At 38.6% G+C, this 25,048-nt stretch overlaps 1 protein-coding gene across 2 annotated transcripts; it reads right to left on the reverse strand.

Annotated features, from left to right (window-relative positions):
• Positions 1-1,298: 1,298 nt before the first annotated feature.
• slc5a8.1 (solute carrier family 5 member 8, gene 1) lies at positions 1,299-23,446 on the reverse strand. 2 transcript variants are annotated; one of them, XM_031897766.1, is made up of 15 exons: positions 22,850-23,446; positions 22,096-22,161; positions 16,284-16,335; positions 16,026-16,093; positions 14,718-14,872; positions 13,708-13,848; positions 10,623-10,752; positions 9,552-9,640; positions 9,179-9,291; positions 8,035-8,102; positions 7,049-7,135; positions 5,204-5,403; positions 4,804-4,907; positions 3,844-3,938; positions 1,299-3,259 (listed from the first exon to the last, which is right to left on the reverse strand). In XM_031897766.1, exons 1-15 carry the CDS (start codon positions 23,198-23,200, stop codon positions 3,119-3,121), a joined length of 1,860 nt encoding a protein of 619 aa, XP_031753626.1. In that variant the 5' UTR covers positions 23,201-23,446; the 3' UTR covers positions 1,299-3,118.
• Positions 23,447-25,048: the final 1,602 nt, after the last annotated feature.

The following is a 25,048-nucleotide window of genomic DNA, read 5'->3' on the forward strand; positions in this document are numbered from 1 at the left end:
AGTTTAACGAGAGTAAGGAAGTGTGAAATGGGACGGGCTTACGAGAAAGTAAGAGATTTGTAAGGATCCATTCCATGCCAGAGACCACAGCAATGTAAAGCACAGAAACTGATAACACTGCTGAATTAAATGATATGGATATAGCAGAAACAAGAGGTCCTCTGCACTTACCCTTAACATTAAGGTACAGATTTATCCGAATGTGAGCTTATTACATAAAAAATCACTCACGTTTTTATTCATTCCTATGGGATTATTGCAATATATTCAAGCTAAATTAAATGATATGGATTTTAATATTTGTAATAAAAATATGTAATCCATGTGGTTATGAGTAACAAGTCTATTGGCATGAAAGAACATGCTTATAAATAAATATGTCATATATCCAGTTTTCAGCTTGCATTGTCAAAACGCCCTTGGATGGGTATGTGTGTATTTATTGTCTAATTGTCTTGTTTTGAAACACAACGCACCATTTGCTTGGTCCCTGTCTAATTAATTCCAGGACCCCTCAGTTTTGACAAATGTAGCCATTGAGATCATTTAGCTCCTTCCTTAGCCATTGTGCCTTTGCTATTTCAGTGCAGTGGGATATGTTTTTAGTGGGTCTCTTTCCTTACTATAGAACATTGATTTTCATGTATTTCTATCTTAAGCCTCACTTAGAGGTGCAACCTTTTGCCAGCCCTTCCCCCCCCAAAGGTCTAACCTTTGATCAAGGCCCTGTTAAAAGTCTAACCATTGGTCAAGCCCTGCTTAGGCTATTAAAAAAGTGCATATATAGAATTTGATTAGATACTGATTAATCAGCCATAGTACCAAATACCTTACTTACATAGGAGCATCCTCCTATAAGAAACCTGCCTGCTCTCTTTAAACTCTATTACATGGTTTCATACCATTAGTGTTAAAGTCAATGGCTGTGCCCTGCACCTTGTCCTAGATAAGAAATCTGCCACAAGTTACAGAGCATAGTTTCAGTGGGCTCAGGCAGCCCTGTCCAGTACAGAGTTCCACTGAGACCTGAATAATGGATCTACGTCCCTGAATCAGAGTGCAGAGACCTGCAGGAATTTATCTAGCATGGAAGGTACGATGCATAGTGCAAAAACTTTTTGGACTGTGCCTTTTTTGTGCACTTTGCTCCTGCCTTCTACATTGTGAATGACCTCTAAAATGTTTTGCATACAAAATAATATGTTCCTATGATTTAGTGACATTTAATAGAGCATTATATTTAATAAAGATGTAACTCCTTTCACGCCTATAAATGATGATAGTGTTTAACAAAATAGTGCAAATAATAAAATGAATTTTAATAAACAATAACAAAAAAATACAACAATACACACAGTATATGCATATAGATATTATACAGCAGCTGGCCAGTACGATGATCAGTACATGAGAATGTTCTGCTTTGGGAGATTATAAGATAGATGGCTGATGCACTTAGTCTGGAAAGAGCAAATAAAACATGTATAGCTCAGTAGAGACTAAGGCTGGATGTGTAATGGTATATACATTAAAGGTAAGGCCTAACCAGAGCTCATCAAGGGGGTGCAAGGTCATCTAGCTAATAATATTTGTGTTAAATTATTTAGACAATTAAATATGTAGGTTTCAGAGACATCCAATATTTTTGCTTTGGCCCCAGGCTGTATCCCTGCTCCACCATCTATCTGTCCTATTGTTACTTCCTTTTCCATGACAGCATGCACAGGGGCACAGAAGATCATCTGGAGTTCCCTCATCTAAATCTGCCATTGGTTGGATCATTTCATACAAGAGTTGTTTTCTCAGTTTTGTTTCCTTAGCTTTTTGGTTTTATAGATCATAAAAAAATGAACCTTTAGTTTGAAGTAGAGATTTGTATTCTATGACAATTTGCAACTACTCTATTTATTATTTTTGTGGTTTTTTGTCACTTCATTTTTGATGTGCAACTCTTAGGGGCACATTTACTAATCCACGAACGTCTGAAAAGCGTCCGAATGCGTTTTTTTCGTAATGATCGGTACTTTGCGACTTTTTCGCAAATTGTCACGACTTTTTCGAGCTCTCAATACGAAAGTTGCGACAATTCGCGAAAGTCGTAATAGCAATGAAAAAGTCGCGACAATTCTCCAAAGGCATAATGGCAATGAAAAAGTCGTGACAATTCTCCAAAGGCATAATGGCAATGAAAAAGTCGCGACAATTCACGAAATTTATTATGGCTATGAAAAAGTCGCGACAATTCACGCAAGTCGTACCGGTTACGAAAAAGTCTCGCCAATTTACGGGAAAGTCGTAACGGCGACGAAAAAAATCGCAAAAAATACGAAAAAGTCGCAAAATGGTCGTTTTCCAATCCAAATTTTTCTCATTCGGATTCGTGGATTAGTAAATCAGCCCCTTAGGCTTGACATTTCTAGTTGCTAGGGCCTAATTATCCTAGCAACAGGGCAGCCCTAGGGTAGGGAGAATGGCAGATGAATAGGAGAAGGCAAATAACAATAATAGGAAGGGTCATAAAAAATAAATAATGTAACCATCTATAACATACTATAAGTTAATAGAGGCAAAATCCCTCTCTAAAGCATGCTGGAAACTGTAATTTATTAAGAGAAGGGCTGTATTCTTAAAGAAAAGCTGGTTGATAAAACTTTTTACATCTGTGCAGAGCCACTGGCCCACGTAATGCAAGCCTTCTAAGACTACTGTCTATTCTTTGTTCATAAGACTGTCGTTAGAGACATAAACATATTTTTTCTACTGGTCTCTAATTATTATTTAAAATTGGCGGGACATCCACTTTAGAAGGCTAGGGGGAGCAAAATAAAGCAAGATTTAAGTCCTCTTTAGTGTAATAATAAATATAGCCATGCACAGCTTGTTTTGTCGGACTTAAGCAGTTCTGACCCTTATAAACCTTTAATATAATCTCTAAAAATGAATAACAGGTGTAAAAGCATTTTTTCTCAGTTTTCATGAAACCCTTTGGGAAGGTTAATGCACGTGACTGTCCTTTAGAAAATATTAAATTTGGCAGCAAAATTCCAGCTTGTCCACATGATGATAACCACCCCATATGTTTCCTCTCTACTAAAACAGTAAAGAATATTGACCAATACTATGCAATAATTCCATTCATTTTCTCTTTTTTTTCCGTTGAGCTCATTTCCATATGATTGAATGCGGGGTTATCTGTGCCTTGATCCATATCAGTATCTGTACTACGCATCTTCCAGTTCAACACTTCAACTTTTTCTTCCTGCTAAAAAAAAAAAATAGATATATGTGTAAGTGGTTGAGAAAAGAAAATTTTATATGCCATAAAATAAAAGGTGTCCACTCATTTTAATGTAAAGAGCATATTCCTGTGTGCAAGGTGCTTCAGTTAAGAACTCCATGAGTTTCATGGTCATAGTCACCCTGTCTGCTATCACTGGCATTTCACAAGTACAGTGTTCTGGTGATTACTGGGCAAGCTAAAGGGCAGACTGGCACATTCTACATGCCAGACGGGTGATGAGATGCGTTATGAGACCACACTGTAATGTATAATGTCATATATAGACATTTGTGCAGTCTCTGAGAAGAGAAATCTAAGTTTTACATTCTAAGTGCATCATTTTAGCCATACATACAGACTCTGGATTGCCCATTGAATGTTTGCCTTTATTTGGACTGCCCTGCATTACTATACCCATAGTGCTCCTGTAGGTTTGGGACAGATCCTGGTGTCCCTTTTGGGGACATTAGAAGGTCAAGTTTAGGGAACTCTGCTTAAACAATGAACAATATACCCATTCCAAAAGCGCACGTTAAGACATGTACTGGCAATGATATACTTACCCCTTTCTTTTTGCAATTTGAGAACAGAACATTCAAGTAGGAAAAGTCTTGAGAGGTTAAGAGGAAATCACGGTTTACATTTTGTTTTAACCCTCCTGCAAAATACAAAATTAAAACTTTTACAGCTGGAACTTCATTAAATGCCAAGTTAAAGTGATTCATTTTAATGCTTGCTTTACAAACCTAATTATATTATTGGAGACACACCTTAACATTGGTAAAAGGATTAGGTAAACGTCAGAGTAAGAAGTATTGCAGAACTGCATGTTCCAGCATGAAGCTGGCATAGCATTATGGGGAGCTTTAATTCTCCAACATCTGGAGTCACAAACGATGCCTGTTCCTGTTATTCACATTTTAAAATATACAAAATAGATTAAAAAATGTGTCTGTATTTATGCTTTATTTATGCCTTTCTATTCTGTGCTATATTTCTTCCTAAACCGCACTATGGAAATTATGGTTTGGAGTCTTTGTTTAATTTGTGGATGCCAGCATATTTGTTTTGAACTACCAAAATACAATGCAATGCAATGAATCAAAATATGATACATCTGAAAGGAACAAGGAGAAGCTGTGGCTTCTGATGCATCTAATAATTGCCCTCCCACCCACTGGCAGACGGTAGAGGCATGCTGACTCTGATGTGATAGCAACATTATATTTTTTACACTTCTTTCCCCCATGGGATTGTATTTTTCACCCTAAGGTACAATTGGCTTGGACAGAAGTGCATACAGAAGCTGAAGTAGATGGCTGGCTCTCCAGCATCCTCTGGCATGTCCCTAGCTTGAGTGTCATTTGAGGAAATGCAAGCCAGGAGCAATAGGGGGCACTAGGGAGTCCTGTACCTACATTTATCAAAGGAGCTTTCCGCTCTGCACCACAAACCTTATTTAATTTCTATTGCTGAAAAGTATCTCATACTGAAATTGTCTGGCAATGAAGTGTATATCATACCTGATAGCAGACTGGCTATCACACCAACTACAACTGCAACTATTGTCCCAAGAGTACTGAAATACAGATATGATAGCGAGTACCAGCTATCCGCAAGTTCTGGCCTGCAAAGAAAAATAAAAGAAATCATTCCAGTGAAATGCAGCTTTAAACATCATGTAAAACAAGTAGATTTATGAAAGTAACAACAGCAAACTAAAACACCCTGGTGCCATGAATAGTGGGCTAGGGGGCAAGCATTGTATAGCACTAAATAAACTGAGGCTATTCCAACACTGTCTAAGCCAGTTATTGCAAGTGAGCATCCATTCCACAGGGACACATCAAGCAGCCCATTCTTGTAATTTGCTCAAAATCTTTGAGAATTTTCCCCAAAACATGTTATATTTCATTGACATACCTGCTGCTGACTTCAGGAATTAAGGTTGTCATCATTGGCATCACTGTGGTAGTCCAGTTACTTTCAAAACTGGTGAAATTGCAGCCCTCAAGTGACAGAGGTTTGGGTAAGCTACTGGATGCAGTGGGAGGATAAATCTGGGAGCCGATGCCAACCCATAGGGAAATCGCGAATCCAGACAGGAGACCAATCACAGCACCCTGAAATCACAACATAGCATTTTGTTCTCAAAACTAATTTTATGGTTTTAATTTAAATATTCTGTTCAAGTTTATTAATTCTCAATCACAACTAAAAAAAATAACTATTACAACTATTACAAAAATTGCACTGTATAACAAATTGTTATATCAAATACTCTGAATGATTGATCCAAATAAATTTATTAATGCTCCAGATGTTGAAAATGCTAAAAATGTTTAAACCTGTGTATTATGTGAAATTTGGTCTAGTAACAGTAGAAAGCTGTCTGCCACCTAGCAATGGCCAACTTTACAGGACTATTTCATGGGAAGCTCATAACGGACTTCCTGAGTTGAACACATACTGTAACTGGCCAGCAGATACAGGGCAGGATCAGCTTTTTTTAAGTGCAATTTTACCTTTAATATGGACAATAATATAACAACTGGCCTTTTACTTTTTATTTTTATTCTGCTTCTCTCAGTGCTGAAGTATAAAATGCTATGTGCTTGCTGCAGTACCCCAAATAACAGGAAAACAGAAAAAAGTATTTGCTTGTTGGACTCAACTTAGACTGCCAAATAGTGATGAATGAATCTGTCCTGTTTGGCTTTGCCAAAAAAAACTTGTGAAAATGTCAGAAAAATTTGTGAAACATGACGTTTTTGAGGTGCGCACCTTTTTTTGATGTGGCCAATTAGACGTGCCCATGCCTATTTTGATTCGACGGTGCCCAATTTGACGCAACAGTGTCTATTTTGACGCGACAACGACTATTTTGACACACTACGAATTTTTGTGTCCTTTTCGCGAAAGAATCCGCCAGTGGCGAAACGCAGGAATTCTCCGTGAATCAATGCCTGGTGAAAAAATGTTGCCTCACTACTGCCAAAAAGTGATGGCTGTGTACCATGCATACTCTACGTAAGCATCACCACCATATGCTTTATAGTAATAATGCATGAAAGCAATTAAACATTAGAACAGCTTGTCCATATACAAAAGTACACAAGAAGCAGCACTGTAGGCCTGTAAGCATGTCATACATACAGGGCACTTACAGATTCTACAATCAGGCGTTAGTAAAAGAATCATTGTTAAAAAAACCTATCAGGTATAAACAGCCTTACACATTTTGTGCTATAGCACAATTAGGGATAGCCAATGGCTTATAGCACGCAACACATAAGGTGTTTTTGTACATGATATGTTTTCATAATAAAGGATACTTTTCTGTTATTAACCTTCAAAGGATCTGTGAGTGCCTGTTGTAAAGTTCTTCCAGATGATTAAACTATAGGGTCTGCTATCTCTGGGGGATGAAACTACCAAAGGTCACAATAGATTAGATGCTGATGCCCCTGTCCTGGTTGTCCCTGGGAAAATGCCCCTTTTGACCATTTATTAAAACAGCCCTGCATTCGTACTCTAATGCTATGGTGTCTGTGTCCTTAAAACAGAACAAAAAACCCCTAGGCATTACCCTACGTTCAATTTATTCACTGCCCTAAAGATAGCTAAAATATAAAACCTTGGACATATTCTTAGTAACTCTTATGTATAATCTGTTTGCAGCAACTACCATAATCTCATGCCACCAAGCACCAAGTAAATTATAAGAATAAAATCAACATTATGTTAATACAGTATGATTGTACTTACTAGTGAGTTTACAAATGGGAAGATGATGCCTAGGGCAAACAGGCCCAGCAAAGGACCCCCAACCATGCCAAATATAGACAGAGCTGCCTGTAGGAAGAAAGGAAAGAAAATATAGGATGTTACCTACGATGGTTTGGTGATGTGCAGCGTATTGCAAACTTAACATAAGGGAAAATTATTAGTTTGACTTGGCATATCATATATTTTATTCTGATGCAATTTCAAGTATTTGGTCCTTCTGATACTTTATAGCACTGTGGGGGGAAACACAATGCTCCAAATCACCCCTCCTATAACTCTGAACGGAAACTACTTGAAAGCACTTTTAGTGCAGGCAATTATCACTTGAAAACACTAAGGGGAGTTGTCCTCTAATGTCACTCAACAGCAATGGTGTAACTATAGAGGAAGCAGATCCTGCAGTTATGGTGGACCCGGGGGGCCTAGAACGTGGGGTCTGCATCCTCTATTGCTTTAGGGAACTCCCACTCCACTCTCCTACCTGAGAGCCTGCGGGCGGGGGGGGGGTTGGGACGTGAGGAATGGGCAGTATTTGCCCATTTAGGAATGAACATATGAGCTTTTTCTCAATTTTGTGTATGTTATAGAGGAACTTAATCTAAGTAACCTTTCAGTAGATCTTCATTTATTTTGTATGATATTTGTATTAATAAAATTAACATTTAATATTATGTATGTAAATATAAAGGAGAACATTCTATTTAAGCATTACAGTATCAAACAAATAACAATTGAAACTGCAGAACAAAAAAAATGAATTTATATATTTAAGGTGAACTGTCATTGTTTATCACAGGTAAGAAAGCACACAAAAATTTATAATGAAGACTAATTAATTGTCTGGGACTATTGCTCTCTACATCATGGTAAAAGTTACATTTTAAAGTGATCTTATATATAATATGTGAATAGTTTAAGTCTATTAGTGTTCATCATGCTTTCATCTAATTAAAGCAAACCCTTACCTGTAACAAGCCACCCATTAGAGATGCCAGACCAGCCATTGCAATGCATATTGCCCCATATATAAGGCCTAGGAAAAATAAAAGAAATGGTATTTTCTCAAATAGACATTCACTGTTATATATTTATGATGGATTGGTTAATTATTATTAACAGTAAAAACATTTTATTCATAGGCAAAGCCTATAACGTTATTGCTCCTCCCTATAATCACAAGCTTAGCTGACCTAGGACTGGAGAGGCAGAACTAAGGCTAAAATATCCATCAACAAAATGGGTAAGAAAATATCAAGAAGTAGGCAAGCTATTAATGTGGTTCCGGGGTATAGCTGACAATATACCACACAAGTGTGGAACCTCCTAAGTCTTCATCCTTTTGGGCTCTTTTCATCAAACATCATTAAGTGCAGATAAGCAGGATAAATGCTACTTGACATCCCCCATAACTCCTGTGATTTGTGCAAATATAAACCACCTGACATCGCTCATTACAGATAGTATTTTGCCTAAAGTTTCAGATGTGGTGTTTTTTTGGCCGAAAAACCACAGTAACAAGAGGTTTCTAATACCATGAATGACAGGAGTACCTGTACAGATACATATTAAATTACTGAGGCCTCCATGCAAACTATAATACATGTATAAGGTTTTGATGAAAAAAGTATTAGACCCACTGAACTATGGGATATTGTTAAAGGACAAGGAAAGGCTAAGTCACTTGGGGGTGCCAAAATGTTAGGCACCCCCAAGTGACTTTAATCGCCTACCTTGTACCCCGGGCTGGTGCCCCTGTTAGGAGAAAACAGCAGCAGCCCGGGGTACCTGTACTGAGCGCTTCCTCTGTCCTGCTTCATTTTGCCGGGACCCCACGACCGGCGCAAGTGCAGTAGAGTGAAAAGCCGACTCCACTGCGCATGCGCGTGCGATCGTACAGGAAGGAGAAAGCGTTGCAGCTACCCCGGGCTGGTGCTGTTCTCTCCGAACAGGGGCACCAGCCCGGGGTAAAAGGTAGGCGATATAAGTCACTTGGGGGTGCCTAACATTTTGGCACCCCCAAGTGACTTTGCCTTTCCTTGTCCTTTAAGTTATGGCAATGTTAGAATTCATCACTCACAATGTGTAAAAGAACAATAAAAAAACCCTTACTTGTTCCTTTGGAGATCCAAGACATCTTTGTTTCACTGAGGGATCTGAAGTAAGGCTTTATAAGATCTTCCACTGTTACAGCAGCTAAAGCGTTTATGCTAGAGGAGACAGTACTGATGGGAAGGAAAATAAGTGTCAGTGTTATTACATTAGGCACTATTCAGCTCCCGTTTTCTCACACTGTATCACACATTATATTGAGCCAATTTCATTTTAACATAATTAAACAATAGTCCATATAAACAAAGAAGGTACAAATTTGTCCCCCAATATCCTTTTTCTTTTTATAGGGTTTTCCTGTATTTAGATATTTCCCCAAGTCTCATTTGTTCTGTTATAGAATTCTCCTCCTGCCAAGAAGTATAATCCTTACCTTAATGTCCCACTGTAAGCGCATGAAACAAAGAGCCCTGGGAGCCCTGGGTAATCCCGCAAAATATCCAAAGACAGGTAGGGCATCAGCTAAATGTATGAGAATATTACATTGTTAGTCCAGTCATAACAGCTCTTCTGTTCCAATGCATTACTAGCAAGTCATAATTATTTTAATGTTAGTATATAAGCGGCATGTCATTGATGTCTGTAGCCAGTAGCATCTTTTGAGCAGCTGCATTTGACAAAAGTATAAAAACCAGGGGAAATGTAATAAGAGGTGCAAAAATTCCACCACTTTTAAAAAGACATAACAACCAATCAGTATCAAGCATTTATTGATCAGTGGTAGAGATGCAAGCAAATATCTCATACTGGGTTACAAGACCTGGAAAAAATGTTTTGCATTCCTCCTATATCTTTCCCAAGCTCTTTAATTGGCTTTCAGTACATTTCAGCGCCAGGCCAAGTTGTAGGGGGGTGCTCGAATGATTGCTAATTCCCCAGCATAAGTTTTAGTTATTGTAGAATGTATTTTTGCAGTTTAGCCACTAGGTGACATGGTTTTTCAAGTTTGGGAAAATAAGGTGTAATAGAGCCTTCAGCCACTAGAGGGGAACAGAGGGCAGAAAGTATATAAGCAAGGTACCACACCCAGTTTGGGGCTTTTTGATGGTAGATCAGCGGGACAGACAGATAGGATGTCCTAGTGAGAAGCACCAGGTGTTTCAGGCAGACAGGCTTTTAAACATGGGTAGCCCTCACCCCAACAATGAAGAAGATGGCATAGGACCCTTGGCTATGCCACAGTAAGGGACGGTACCCTCCGATGCCCACATCCCCCCTGCGCTTACCTTTACTCTGGGAAAACAGATAAATAGAAGAGGTATGTGCCTAGCACCCCCACAAACTTTGAGCCCTAGGAGCTTGTATAGGCCTTCTGCCTAGCCCTAGTTCTGGACCTGTGCAAACATAGGCAAACTTTGTATACCTATGTTTATCTATGTTGTTTATTAGACTAGTGTGATACAGGACTGATTCTCATACCATATTATGTGAATATTTTTCTCACCTGGTCTGGGGCAGACACAAACTGGGCAGTCCAGGGATCACAGTCTTTATAAATTGAATACATGGCCAATCCACTCAATACAGCACAAGCAAGAATTGCCCAAAGTCCCAGAAGATTTATATACAAAGACCTAGGCAGACAGGGAAAAATATGTATCAACTGTAAAGCAAAATGAAAAGGACTTATTGTATGACAATATTCGAATTCTGCAATTATTTATAAAGATGGACAGCATCAAACTTGGTCATCATGAAAATGTGACACTTTTGCTACAGATAAAGCAATGGGCAGAGGAAAGTAAATATATATTGAATAAGACATCTTTTCAGCAGGACTAAAGTCTCAGCAGTGAAATATCTTCTATAAAATTTAGTACTGGTTCAGCTAAGTGGGACATGGCATTAAGTTGTGAACTTCCCCAAGAAGTTATTGCCATTAACCAGAGTGGAGACTAACAAAGCTAAGGGTATACAAGTTTTAAAGCTGTTATCTTTGTTTGCCTCATAGTTACCTCTAAACATTTTTTGCTCATTATTTAAGGGAGCCAATGAAGCAGAACTGCTTGATCAGCACAGAGATCCCTTCCCAGTGACAGTACAAGATGGGAAAAGCCAAGGCTATTATTTATTTATGTAATTATTCATTACATCACTTAAACAGGCCTGTTTGACAGTTATCTCTTATTTAATGTGTAGCACTTTATAGAGCTGGGGCACAACTGCTTTAACAGGTTGACTTTATTTTGTAAAATATAAGGACTAGAAGCGATTTCACTTCATTGCATAAAAAGAAATAGCTCAAATAAATATCTATAGTAGCTTTTACACTCAGTAGGAATTTCATCATTTTACATTTGCTACAGTTGGGAAAATTCCTTGGGAAACAGCCAATAAACACAACATAAACTGTAATGTTCTGAAAGAACAGGGTGTGCCATTAAACCTGGATAGATACGCAAGTAAACTTAATTACATGTACATTATGATGTCAGCAGGTTCTTAGCATCTTACTAAATGCTTAAAGGGATACTGTCATGATTTTTATGGTGTACGTTTTATTTCTAAATTACACTGTTTACAAACCAAATTCACTCTACCATTTAAAATTTTATTCTTGAACCAACAAATGTATTTTTTTTAGTTGTAATATTGGTGTGTAGGCGCCATCTCAGTGCATTGTGCCTGAGTCTGAGCTTTCAGAAGGAGCCAGCGCTACACATTAGATCTGCTTTCAGGTAACCTATTGTTTCTCCTACTCTCATGTAACTGAAGGAGTCTCAAGCCGGACTTGGATTTCTTACTATTGAGGGCTATTCTGATGTCTACTGGGAGCTGCTATCTTGCTCCCTTCCCATTGTTCTGCTGATCGGCTACTGGGGGGAAAGGGAGTTGATATCACTCCAACGTTTGAAAGGCCCCTATACATTGAAAGGTAATATGTATTGCTGCAAATCCCAGCAACCACCTCTGTTTCCACTATTTGATAAATATTTCCCTAAAAATCATGTGCAAGTGAATAGAGAGCTCATATTTATTAAAGGTCTCACCTATTAATAAATTTGTCTTTCAGAGATAATTCTTAAATGAAAACTATACCCCCAGAATAAATACTTAACCAGCAGATAGTTTATATCATATTAAAGGAACAGTAACACCAAAAAATGAAAGAGCTTTAAAGTAATAAAAATATAATGCACTGTTGCCCTGCACTGGTAAAACTGGTGTGTTTGCTACAGTAACACTACTATAATTTATATAATAAGCTGCTGTGTAGCCACGGGGGCAGCCATTCAAGCTGGAAAAAAGGAGAAAAGGCACAGGTTACATAGATGATAACAGATAAATTCTGTAGAATACAATAGTGTTTTATCCGTTATCTGCTATGTGCCTGTGCCTTTTCTCCTTTGAATGGCTGCCTCCATGGCTACATAGCAGCTTATTTATATAAATTATAGTAGACTTTCTGAAGTAAACACACAACTTTTACCAGTGCAGGGCAGCAGCACATTATATTTTAGTTACTTTTATACACTTTCATTTTTTGGTGTTACTGTTCCTTTAAGTGACGTATTAAAGTATCTTACCATTGGAATTTATATATCAGTAAATATTGCCCTTTTAAATTTTCTCCTATGAGCCACCATTTAGTGATGGGCTGTGTGCTCCCTCAGAGATCACCTGACAGGAAATAATGCAGCTCTAACTGTAACAGGAAGAAGTGTGGGAGCAAAAGGCAGAACTGTGTCCATTAATTGGCTGATGAGGCCTAGCATGTATGTGTGCCTTGGCTTGTTTGTGTGCACTGTGAATTGTATTATCGCAGGAGGCGGCCCTTAATTTTTAAAATGGAAATTTACTATTTAGAATTACCCAATAGCACATACTACTTAAAAGGTATATTTTTATGAAAATGGTTTATTTAGATAAAGCAGGGTTTCTACGTATGTTTTATGCAATATACAGTATTTTTATAGAGACCTACATTGTTCGAGGGTATAGTTTTCCTTTAACATTACAAATGGAACCTATTTGGAAACACATGAATATTTGTACATGCAGCTACATTGTGTCCTCCCAACCTGCTGCTCTAATATTTAGTAAACTATACCTTGGTGCACAGCAAAACACCTGTGTGCTCATTCTCCTAAAACTACTATTGCGGGGACATAGGCTAAATAATCAGAAGCTGATTCTGGGGGCATTTGCTGATTCTTTGGATTTGATAAGTGTGAAATGACAGTAGACATTTACATATATAAATATTATAGATTCCAGAATCCTGCAGATCACTGGGAAAATGTAAATACAGCCACCTTGTATGTATTTTCTATTAAGATACTCAGCACATATGTTGCACCTTAAATTAAATAATTTTACCGCTTCTTTTGAAATAATTCAGTTACATTTATACATGTACATTGGGTGGGCTGTGACATTCCTTCTTTCTTGCATTTCAAAAAATGAGGCTATTGAAAATGAGAACTCATACAGCGTGCAGAGTTACTGTACTTCAGCCTGTAGAACCCATTCCCTGGCACAGTGCCTGGCATCCACGAGCAAATCAGAAGCAATGCCTTGATACTTACAGCTTAGCTTGGAATCTGGTTTTGCATGCAATGTATCTCTGAACTTGAGATTGGTTTACTCCATAGATTCCTGTCCAGGTAAATGTTCCTCCAACTACAATTGTCCAAAAGGAATGTCTTTGCAGAGGGTTAGGAGTGAAACTGAGAAAAAAAAACACATATAGGTAAGGGATCCCTTATCTGGAAACCCAATATCCAGAAAGCTCCGAATTACAGAAAGCCTGTCTCCTATAGACTCCATTTTAATCAAATAATTCAGATTTTTAAAACTGATTTCCTTTTTCTCTGTAAAAATAAAACAGTGCTTTGTATTTGATCCTAATTAAGATATAATTAATCCTTACTGGGTGCAAAATAATCCTATTGGGTTTAATTCATGTTTTATTGATTTTTTAGTAGACTTATGGTATGAAAATCCAAATTACAGAAAGACCGCTTATCTGGAATACCCTTGGCCCCGAGCATTCTGGATAACGGATCCTATACCTGTATATGAATATGAATATAAAAGCAGCTTCTTAAAACGTTAAAAAAACTTTTATTGGTGAAGGACTGTAATTCCCTTTATGTCTATATCTATTGATCCCAAGGTGTTCCCTTTGAGCCAGTGATTTACAAACTGTGGGGCCTTCCCCCCAGAGGGGCTGAAGCAGCAGATGGGGGCAGCCTGAAAGAAAATTATGGCAAGATGTGAGGGGAATGTTAATTGACTGCCTTGGGCAGCACAGAATCTTGGAAAAATGGTGTCCATGTTAATGTTTAGCCCCAGAAGAGGGGCAGCTTTTCCCAACTCAGCGTCAGCTCAAAACATTTCCTGCTCATATTATTTCCATCGTTCAGCCAAGGCCATATTTCCTACAGAGACACCCAAGGGCTGGGTGGCCCTCTCTTCCACTACTAGCACTAGCCCAAACTGCACCGTGCATGTACCAATCGCCGAGTGGGTAGTTGGAGGACTGGTGCCCCAAATAAGTATTTAATACACGTAAGGAATAAAATAAGCCACTTACTCCCAAAAGTTCAATCTATCTCCATAGTAAGAATCATTCAGAATAGGACCAATGCCACCCTGGACCACAACTGCTCTTATGATTACAGAAGAAAAGCCAGCCACCATGATTCCAACTTGGAACACGTCCGTCCAGACCACAGCTTTCAGGCCTCCCTACAACAGAATAAAAAACAGATCTGAGAGGACGAACAATATATATTTCCTTTTGGTTCCACAATGTCTCTTATATGTCTTAAGTCCTTATATGTCTTAAGTTCTTTTGTTTTGTATTTGTTACATAATGATACTAAGAGGTAAGTGTGTAAAACTAAATGCTTTTAGTTTTAATGAAATTGTATATAGTCAGTTTACTTGGGCACAGGCACATGGGCAGTTTTTGATATCACATGGGAGGGCTACGCCTAGTCACCCTCCCAGAGTTTAAATAAATAAATAAATAAATATATATATATATATATATATATATAGTATAAAAAAGACCAGCAACTCCGGGATTTCTTGTGAAAAATTAAAACATATATTCAAAGTATCATAAACAGCCTGGCTGTTTATGCTACTTTGAATACATGTTTTGATTTTTCACAAGTAATCCCGGAGTTGCTGGTCTTTTTTATACTATTGGAACCCTTTACCGAGCACCCAAGGTATGTTATGTAGCGGTGTGCCATCCTTTGTGTATATATATATATATATATATATATATATATACTCCCCTTTATTCGAGGAAAATGTATTACAAGATATTGCCCTGCATAGATAATCTTCTATTTGCACACAGTCATCTCTTTGTTTCTGGTGTATATTTGTCAGTAGGTAAACACGAACGATTCTGACAATGTCACACTAGGTGCCTGGAGAACAAAACTACCTGTGTTTTCAGGTTACAATCCCTTTGGGAATTAATATTAAGCAATGCCCTGCTGTATTAACCAAGGTTTAATGCAGATTTTCAGGTATGCAACAATATTGCATGCACCACAGATTTCAAACATCCACTAATGTTTCTGAAGATTAAAAGCAAACATCTATTAAGCGTTATAAGACTTCAACACATACACACACGCCTATAACTAGAAATATATTTGCTTGTTTTGCTATTTTTAAGCTGATTGCAGGTTTTAGTTTCTCCAAGGGCTTGCAATATGTTTGTGCATATATAGCCATTATTAGGTAAACTGTGATTTATTGCAGTGCCCAACAACTCAATGGTATATCTTTGTAAAGAACTGTTGGGGTTGCCACTGCTTGGAAACTGAAAAATATGCTTCAGGTCAGCATTAAATGAATTAAATGAATAACTGCTTACCATTGTACAGTAGAAGGTACAAACCACCCCGGTGGCAACAACAGCACCCCACAGGTCAAACCCAGTTACTGCAAGAGGAAAATTAAATGTAAGAGTAAGTAAAGAGTCCACTGATTGTCCAACAGCAATATTTACATGCATATTCAATTTCTGCCACTAGCTGCTTCCATCTTTATGTGTCCTGCATGGAAGAATGGGCTGGATCATTATTTGTCCCTATATACTATCATTATGTGTCTCTGTATACTGGTTTCTTACCTTGATTTAAAGCCAAAGCAGGGGCATAAATAACAATTCCAGTGTACAAGACCTATGAAAGGAAATATACAATTAATACACAATAATTTAGGTTGATTAGAGTTCAGTTCAAACACCATAGTAGTTAAAAGGGGAAATGAAAATGCCACGCATTTTATTGCTCTTTTAATAATATAAATGCCCTGTTTTCAGTTGGTCTTCTTTTTTTTAAAAAAAAAGTTTTTTTATTGAGCTTTATTTAACATAGAGAAAAGCAAGAAAAAAAAAAAAGAAGAAGGAATAAGAAAGTAAAAATAGAGCAACATGCTCTTTGTATGTTATAGTTAGTCTGAATAGTAACATTTCCGTATAGAAAGACAGTACAGGCGTTCAATTCTTATACATTGCTTTGTTGTAGAAATGACATGCCTTTACATAAACAACTGTATAGGCAACTGTACAGTATATTGTGCTAGTATATATTTATATTAATAAACTATTTCCCAACTTATGGTGTGTACTGTTGTTTCCCAGGGGGAGGAAGGGGATGGGAAGGCAGGGGGAGGGGGGGAGTATAGGGGTGAAGGGGGGCCTGACTCTTGTTTATGGTAGTAGTGCAGGTAAGTGTTCGGTTAGCCAAAGGGTCCACACTGTCTCAAACTTTTGGGGACATCCTCTACTTAGGTATGTCAGGTGGTTTAGGGGGACTAAGCTGTTAATTAGGTAGATCCATTTTCTTTTTTTCGGCGGTTGTTCTTATTTTAAGAGTTATTAGTCTCTTAGCACAATAATGTTCTTTCAGCTGTGGAGGGAGTTGTGTCCTCCACTAGGTTTAGTAACAGTAGTGCAGTACAGTAGCAAGTTAGGTCTAGAGCAGGGATCCCCAACCTTTTATACCGGTGAGCCACATGCAAGTGGAAAAAGTGTTGGGGAGCAACACAAGCATGGAAAATGTTCCTGGGGGTGCCAATGAGAGCTATAATTGGCTATTTGATAGCCCCTATGTGGACTGGCAGCCTATAGAAGGCTCTGTTTGGCAGTAGAACTGGTTTTTATGCCTCCAGAACTTGCCCCCAAGTCAGGAATTCAAGAATAACTACCTGGTTTGGGGGCACTGAGAGCAACATCCAAGGGGCTGGGGAGCAACGTGTTGCTCGCGAGCTACTGGTTGGAGATCACTGGTCTAGAGGTATTATAAGTGCCAATAAGCGGCTGATTTCTCTGGTTATTTGGACCAGAATCATTTGATTGGGGGACATCCCCACATCATGTGTTTGTAGTCAGCTGGGAATTGTGAGCATTTTGGGCAGATATCAGGGATGTTTGGGTTAATTAGGTGGAGTTTGTGGGGGGTTAGATAGGTTCTATGTAAGAATCTAAATAGGGTCATCTTATTTTGGAGCGGATTAGGGTAGTGTTGTAGGTTTCTAAGATCTCTGTCCACATTTCAGGTGTCAGGTGGGGGATGTCTTTCTTCCATTTGTTATTAAGTTTGGGGAGTATGGGATTGCCCGGTTTGTTAAGTAATGAGTAGAATTAGGATACTGGTTTAGATAGGAGTTGGTCTTCATTTTTCATAGCTTTTTTTAAATTATTTGCCTTCCTCTTCTTCCTCTTTTCAGCTTTCAAATGGGGATCACTGGCCCAGTCAGTCACAATACTATTACCTCTGTAGGGCTATAATGTTATTTTTCTGTTCAGGTTCTTTCCTATTCATCTTACTGTCTCTAATTCAAGCCACTGTCTGGTTGCTGTGTAAATTGGTTGCTAGAAACCAAATAGTTGCTAAAACTCCAAATTAAAAAGAGGCTGAACAAAAGGCTAAATAATTTTTAAAAAAAACTAAAAAATGTAGATCACTTTCAAATAGTTTTAGAATATCATTGTCTACATTATACTAAAACTTTATTTAAGAATGAACTACCCTTTTAAAGTTTACACATTACTAACTGAGTTGAGTAGATGAGAGCTAATAAATAACATTTTAGCCAAGTGAGGACATAATTGCTAAAAGAAGCAATATATCAGCTTCCTCTCCCTTATTAAAGGGAAAGTTTGCCTTAAAGTAACTTATGAAGTTGTATTTCATTATTTATTTTGCACAATTGTGTTAATTATTAGCTTTCTTATTCTGACCCTTTCCTGTCTGAAGATAAAAATGCTATCTGGTTTCCAGGAGTCACTATGTAGAATAACATAAAACATTAACATTTACAGGAATAACAAGTTAAAGTGACTGGTATTAAACCTTCCTCAAGCTTCAGCTGAAAGTAATCACTGCAATTTGGCCATCCGCATCTGTGGTCGTATTGTATAATATATAACCATTTTGCATGGTCATAATAAGCCTGTATGGGTGCCTAAAATGTTTTTTTTTAAAATCCCATTGCCTAGATATGTACCTAGTGTAGGACAACTGAAATGATTATACAAAATATAGTTTCCCTGTCGTGGGGCACATATCTGCACTGAGGAACATGTGGTTGATGACTTTGCTAACAAAAAAAACTGAATAGAACAATTGTTTATTCACAGTTTCATAATAGAGAACCTTTCATAGCAGATTAACGTAGGAAAGTACAACCACAACAGCACCTTAAAGGCACCAAGCTTAAAGACACAATAAACAATTTGAATTACATTATTGCATTGTCCAGTTCTAATACTGTAAAAAGGACAGAAATCATAAGTTTGTACCCATCACACACATAAACACGAGTCAAATAACTGCCCACCTATTCACTGCTAAATAAGTAGCCCGACTCACAATAAAGGATGTAAATTACTTCACTGCAGCAGCTTTGTGGTAATTGACCTTCAAACCCAGCGCTATACTGGCTTATGGAAGAGGAAAGTACATTATGGTAAATCAGGTTATACCATAATACAGTGCTGTCCAACTTCTGTGGTACCGAGGGCCGCAATTTTTCCGACCTACGTGGTGGAGGGCCGATAATGGAAGACAGTTTTGACCACTCCCCTTTTTGAAACCGCACCCACTTGAAACCACACCCGTGTTATCACATGACCATACCCATATTAATGGTTGTAGTACAGCAAAAACCTGCCATACTCTGCCTTCCCTACCCTGCCTGTGTGCCATACTCTGCCTTCCCTACCCTGCCTGTGTGTGCCAGCATACAGTGACACAATGCTGGCACTGATCCTACAGTCTGCACAATAACTATATATTAAAAAACTTTTTAATTGCAGTACCACCTCAGTATATATTCTTTTTGTAGTGTGCAGGGATTATTTGTGGGTTTCTAGTCTGTCTGAGGTGTGAACAGGGGAACAATGTGGGTGATTACAGCCTGAGCCTGAGGTGTGAACACTGCAGGGGGTGAACAATGCAGAGATTAAAAAGTGTGAACAACACAGGGGATTACATGTTTAAACAATACAGAGGGATTACAGCCTGAATCTGAGGTGAGAACCATGCAGGGGGGGCAGTTAATCACAGTACTGATACCATTTAAAGCATACTCAAGAGTAAGCCATCAAAGCAGCCAGACAGGTGGGGGGCCACACAGAGGGGGGTCGTGGGCCGCCGCCAGTTGGACAGCACTGCCATAATATATTACTGATATCAATAAAGGATTCATTACTTCCTGCCCAAAACACTAGAAATAAAATGAATTCTGCTCTATATGTGCACCAGTCATATGAGATGAATCCCATAGCTTAGGCATTATAAACTCTTCTGGCATGCTGTATATACTCGAATATAAGCCGATCAGAATATAAGCCGAGGCACCTAATTTTACCTAAGAAAACTGGAAAAACTTATTGACTTGAGTATAAGCCTAGGGTGGGAAATGTGCAGCTACTGCTAAGTTTCAATAATCAAATAATTAATAAAGAACACTCAGCGTGACCCCCTGTGAACTCTTCATAAATATATAATGTTGGCAGCTGCAGATTAGGGAAAGGTGATTAGTGAAAGGTGGAAGGAGCCTAAAATAATTTTACTCACTCCCATCTGGAAGGCTGTGTCCGATGCCTAGGAAACTTCTGAGAAGCAGCTACTGTGAGCAAAGCACTGAATCTGCCACCAATCAGAGCAGTGTTCTCAACTGCTGCTTGTCAGAATTTCTAGGTAAAGGTCCTTTAGAGTAGCAGGCTTCTGGATGGGGGTGAGAAAAGTTTGCCTCATAGTTTTCATTGTTTTACCTTTTATTTTTTTTAACTGTCAGGCAAGTTTGGGGAGGCTAAAGAATCTGTAATGGGAATGGAATGCACCCTCTAGAGTGAGGGAATGAAACCACTAAGGGCACTACATTCTTTGAGGCTATATATTCTCAGCCCACCTGGGTTTCTCATCCAGCCAGGTCCTCTAAAAGTGAGGAACTGATTACCTCAGCCATCCTGCTTTGTGCCATCCTGCCCTGTGCCCTCACATCGAAGCTGACATGCTAAGTAGGAAGGTACTCTAGTGAATATACACTGCACTGGCCGAGAACGGCCGAGTACATGCGGGGGGGGCGGGGGATGGGGGCGCGGCGAATGCCAGCGCATCGTATATTCACTCGAGTATAAGCCGAGCATGAGCTTTTAAGCACATTTTTCGTGCTGAAAAACTCAGCTTATACTCGAGTATACACGGTACTTAACACATGTAAATGCATGGATATTAGAGTTCATTTACCCTTGGAACCACCCTGCAGAGGGCTGCCACATGTAAGGTTTTTACCCTCTTTAGGGATTTGAACCCTGCTCAGCCTTAAGCTAACCATACTATGTTAGATCTGGTCTTTGTATCCAGGTTGAAAATTGCGCCAGAGCTCCCTAACTTGTACATCTTAGAGTGAAGACACACGGGGCGATTAGTTGCCGCAACTTTTTAAAAAAACACTGAAGTGTTTTGATAAATCTATATTGGAAAGTTGCCTAGCATTATATTTTCTTTAATTGTGCAAATTTTTGGGTGGTGTTAGCCGTTAAAACTGGAAAATTAGCAAGACACTAGGGCTCAATTACATCTGCAGGTGCAGTAAGCAATTCTGAATGCCATGTTTTTTTCCATAATGTAGGTTTTTTTCTCAGAATTTTATCACCTGATGCAATTGTGGCCAATGTGCCAAAATTAGTGCAATTCTGCTTGTACTTTGTTTAAAATTAGACACAATTAACAAAGTCCATTCTGGTGTTCAGCGTGCAACTGATGCATACACCCTATTCCTTAGATGGGGACCACATTGGCTAGTTGATGCTGTCCTCAGTCCGATGGCCCATATACCATATACCCGGCATTTTAATTCTGTCGAATTAGCGATTTAGCCCGATATCGCCCAACATAGGTGGGCATATCGGGAGACAATCCACTCATTTGGTGACCTTTCCAAACGAGCAGATCGCAACCGTGTATGGCCACTTTTATGCCTTTTCAGAAGCACATGGTTTGTTTACCTTGCTGCATATTATTGCATAATGATGATATTAGGGTAAAGTGGCTGACACAGTGGCTCCAGATGCAGGCACAGGGGTAGGTTGGTTAGAATGTAGGGGCTAATTCTCAGCTGGCGTTTATCCGCAGGCCAAGACTCAGCCTGGTGTTACAATAGCCTTTTATTTCCCCATAATAAACAGAAGGGAGCAAGCAAGTATGGTCATGCACAATAATGCTACATTTTTAAAGCAAAATATACATTTGATCTTATTTTTACATTGTTCTTTCAAATAAATGAAGAAAAACTACCCTAATCTTATTCCTAACTGCATACATGTTGTTATACATGTTATAAAACATGGAACCATTAAGTACTTCATTTATACTGTTATTATAATATTCAGCATCATGATTGTAGTGAAATGGGGAACAATAAGGACATACCGTTTGTATGATGAAAAGTATGGTGCCGAGGAGCCGGACAAACTTATTAAAGCGAAGTTCTAGGTACTGAAAATTAAAAGACAACATTTTTGTAGCATTTATTTTGCTTTTAAACACATGGCGGGATTATTTAAATGGCAGATGCTAACTACTGATGGTTCTACTACTACTAATACTGCATGGTTCCCTATTATCTATAGTACAACTTGCAGCTCTCTCCGCCTGGGCTAGAACTACAGCTACCAGCATCCCCTCACAGTCCCATCTTTCTTTTGTTCTTTTGAAGTAGCATAGAGAGAACATATAAGTATTTGCTCACTTATGTATAAAGCATACTGGGCACTTTAAATACAATAATCTAAGCAAGCTGTTTGCTAAATGGCTATGACTTCTTGAAGCAAATAGATCCCACTGTATTTTAAGGGGACATTCTAAACTACAGTATTTAGACAAAAAAGGCATGCCCCGTAGGTATGGCACAACTGTGGTTGGGAGGTATATGGTTATTGTTTTGGTTGGTAGACACCATACTGCAAGTTCATCAGGTGGGTTCTTAGCATTTATTCTGAGACAACCCTTTCCCCTAATGCAAATCCTAGAATTACATAGTCAAGAGTTATACTGTCAAGAGTGTGGCAGTAAAGCCTCATTATTAAAATACCAGTTTCTTTAGGCACTGTACTAGCACCTACACTTATATATAGGCATTATATGTACATAACAGTGCAGCCCCAAATGAGTAAGCAATAATTACCTCATAAGTGCTAGTGATGCCCAGTCTGTAGAACACCGGCAGGAAGACTTCTGAGCTGATAACCACCACTATGGCATATGTGAAGGCAAATATGCTGAACATGGATCCAAAGCGGTACACTTCTGCTGGGGTGCCTAGCACTGTAACTGCTGACATAAAGCTGGCAGTTAGGGATAGGGCCACGGGCACAGCAGTCATGCTTCTCCCACCCATCAGGAAATCTTTAGAGGTCTTCTGTCCACCCCCAGCAAAAGCATAATAGATTCCAATCACTGCTGAAATCAGCAGCATCAAGGCAAACACCACATAGTCCCAAACTGTGAAGGAACCAATATTCCCCGGGGTAACCATAGTGAAAAGAGTATTGTTTCTGTGTTAGAGCAACAGTGCCCAAAAGGGATCTGCTCAGATATAGGCAGTAATATCCAAGGGAAGTTATCAACAAATGAGAGGGTAGAGGGGGCAGATAACTACAGCTAAATACAAGGTCAATTAAGAAAGTATGCCCAGGGGAGGTAACTACAGGTGCAGTGATTGTAAGAAGCTAAGGAGCAGGAGAGCAGAAAAGGCAGAGAAGTAAGGAATGAGAAGCAGGGCTGAGCCAAAAGGAGGGTTAATAAAGAAGCCAGACTCAGTAGGAGGGATCAGCAGGTGAGAGCTGTCATTGTCCTGCAATCCCCTCCCAGAACAGATAAAACACTTTGCCTCCAGTTCTTTAACATTGCTACTCTCCTACAGGCAAAACAGCCAGGCATCAGATTATAACCACTATCCGCATAAGGCACGTAGAACAGATTGCATTACATATTAATAATTATGGAGATAAAATGGCCAAGAGATGAGCAGCGATATTACCATAGAAGGAATATAAATTTATAAATTATGGGGTTATAAAACATTGCCACTTAGCTAGCCTGGCAATGTAATGTTATTTATAGGAAAGAGGAGGAAAGTCTTGTGTTTCTTTGAAGGCAAATGAGGCAACTCTGTGTAGTTAATTTAGATAACAGTTACTGCCCATGAATGTCTCAATGTTTTATTGAGGTGACAGGGTCTCCTTGAGTGTTTAATCTACACTAAAAACAACATGCCCATCCATGCATATTGTTGTGATATGGGTTTTTAAAAATTGTTGCAATATATTGCTTCTAAATCACCAAATATATTGCAGAAGGATAATGCCACAATGGTGGTTTCCCATTAGCAACTATTGTACTTTCAGAGGTGATAATAAACATAACAATGAGTCCCCAACCTGCTCCTAGACAGCAATCAACAAAAGGATGTCATTACTAAAATCCTTTTAGGCCTGGACCTCTGAAAGCAGACCTCCACAGATTCATTCATTGTCTGTGCATAAGGGGTTTGCAACAACAGGTGAAGTAGAATCTGCAATTTCTGGGGGCCAAGAGCACTATGAGGCCTTGACTGAAAATCATTTTCAATATAGGGCATCTTCCATATGCTTAGGGTGGTCCTAATATTGTTCTTCTATAGGACCTAGGTTGCTGGTCTCATTAGTTACAAGGTGTGGCCTTTTAATTTTTCATAAATATGGGCTATGCACACTGGAGGCATTTGAAAGAAATGTACTATAATCCCTGTGCTGACTTGTGTACACTGAAAATCAAAACAGTTTGATAATAGAGGGTCATAACAACAAACAGACAGAAAACCCAGTGGTTACTGGAAGATCTATGAGTTCAGGGACTCGGTAGATTCAGGCTGTGACTAGTTTAATTACATTTTAAATGTATTAAATCAGAGTGTTTTGTGGTGCACTAAAAAAGATGTACACTGGGGCCTAGTCATTTTAGTTTTAATTTTAGTTTGTATTTTTACTGAATTGGTGACCATGGTATCAAATATACAGTGCATTTGCATGCACTGGCTTTGATGGAAGCTGGGTGCAATTTATTATCATGCCCAATCTGTAAAATCTGGCTCTAATTGCCATACCAAAGATGCAGTATGTGGCATGTTTTACACAAAGCTATTTAGTCACTCTCACCACATTGATTTATACAATAGAACTTTCACCCAGTTGGATTAAATTACCAATGTTAGGCAGCTGTGTTCTAACTTTAGCAGTTAGCTAATTACTTATTGGTTGCTATGGGTTACTATGCAAATGTTTCCATTTAAAGTAGATGCATCATTGATGCATTTAAACTATAAACTGATGGATAAAAAATGTTC

The sequence above is a fragment of the Xenopus tropicalis genome, chromosome 3 (assembly GCF_000004195.4).
Source record: "Xenopus tropicalis strain Nigerian chromosome 3, UCB_Xtro_10.0, whole genome shotgun sequence".
Taxonomy (NCBI): domain Eukaryota; kingdom Metazoa; phylum Chordata; class Amphibia; order Anura; family Pipidae; genus Xenopus; species Xenopus tropicalis.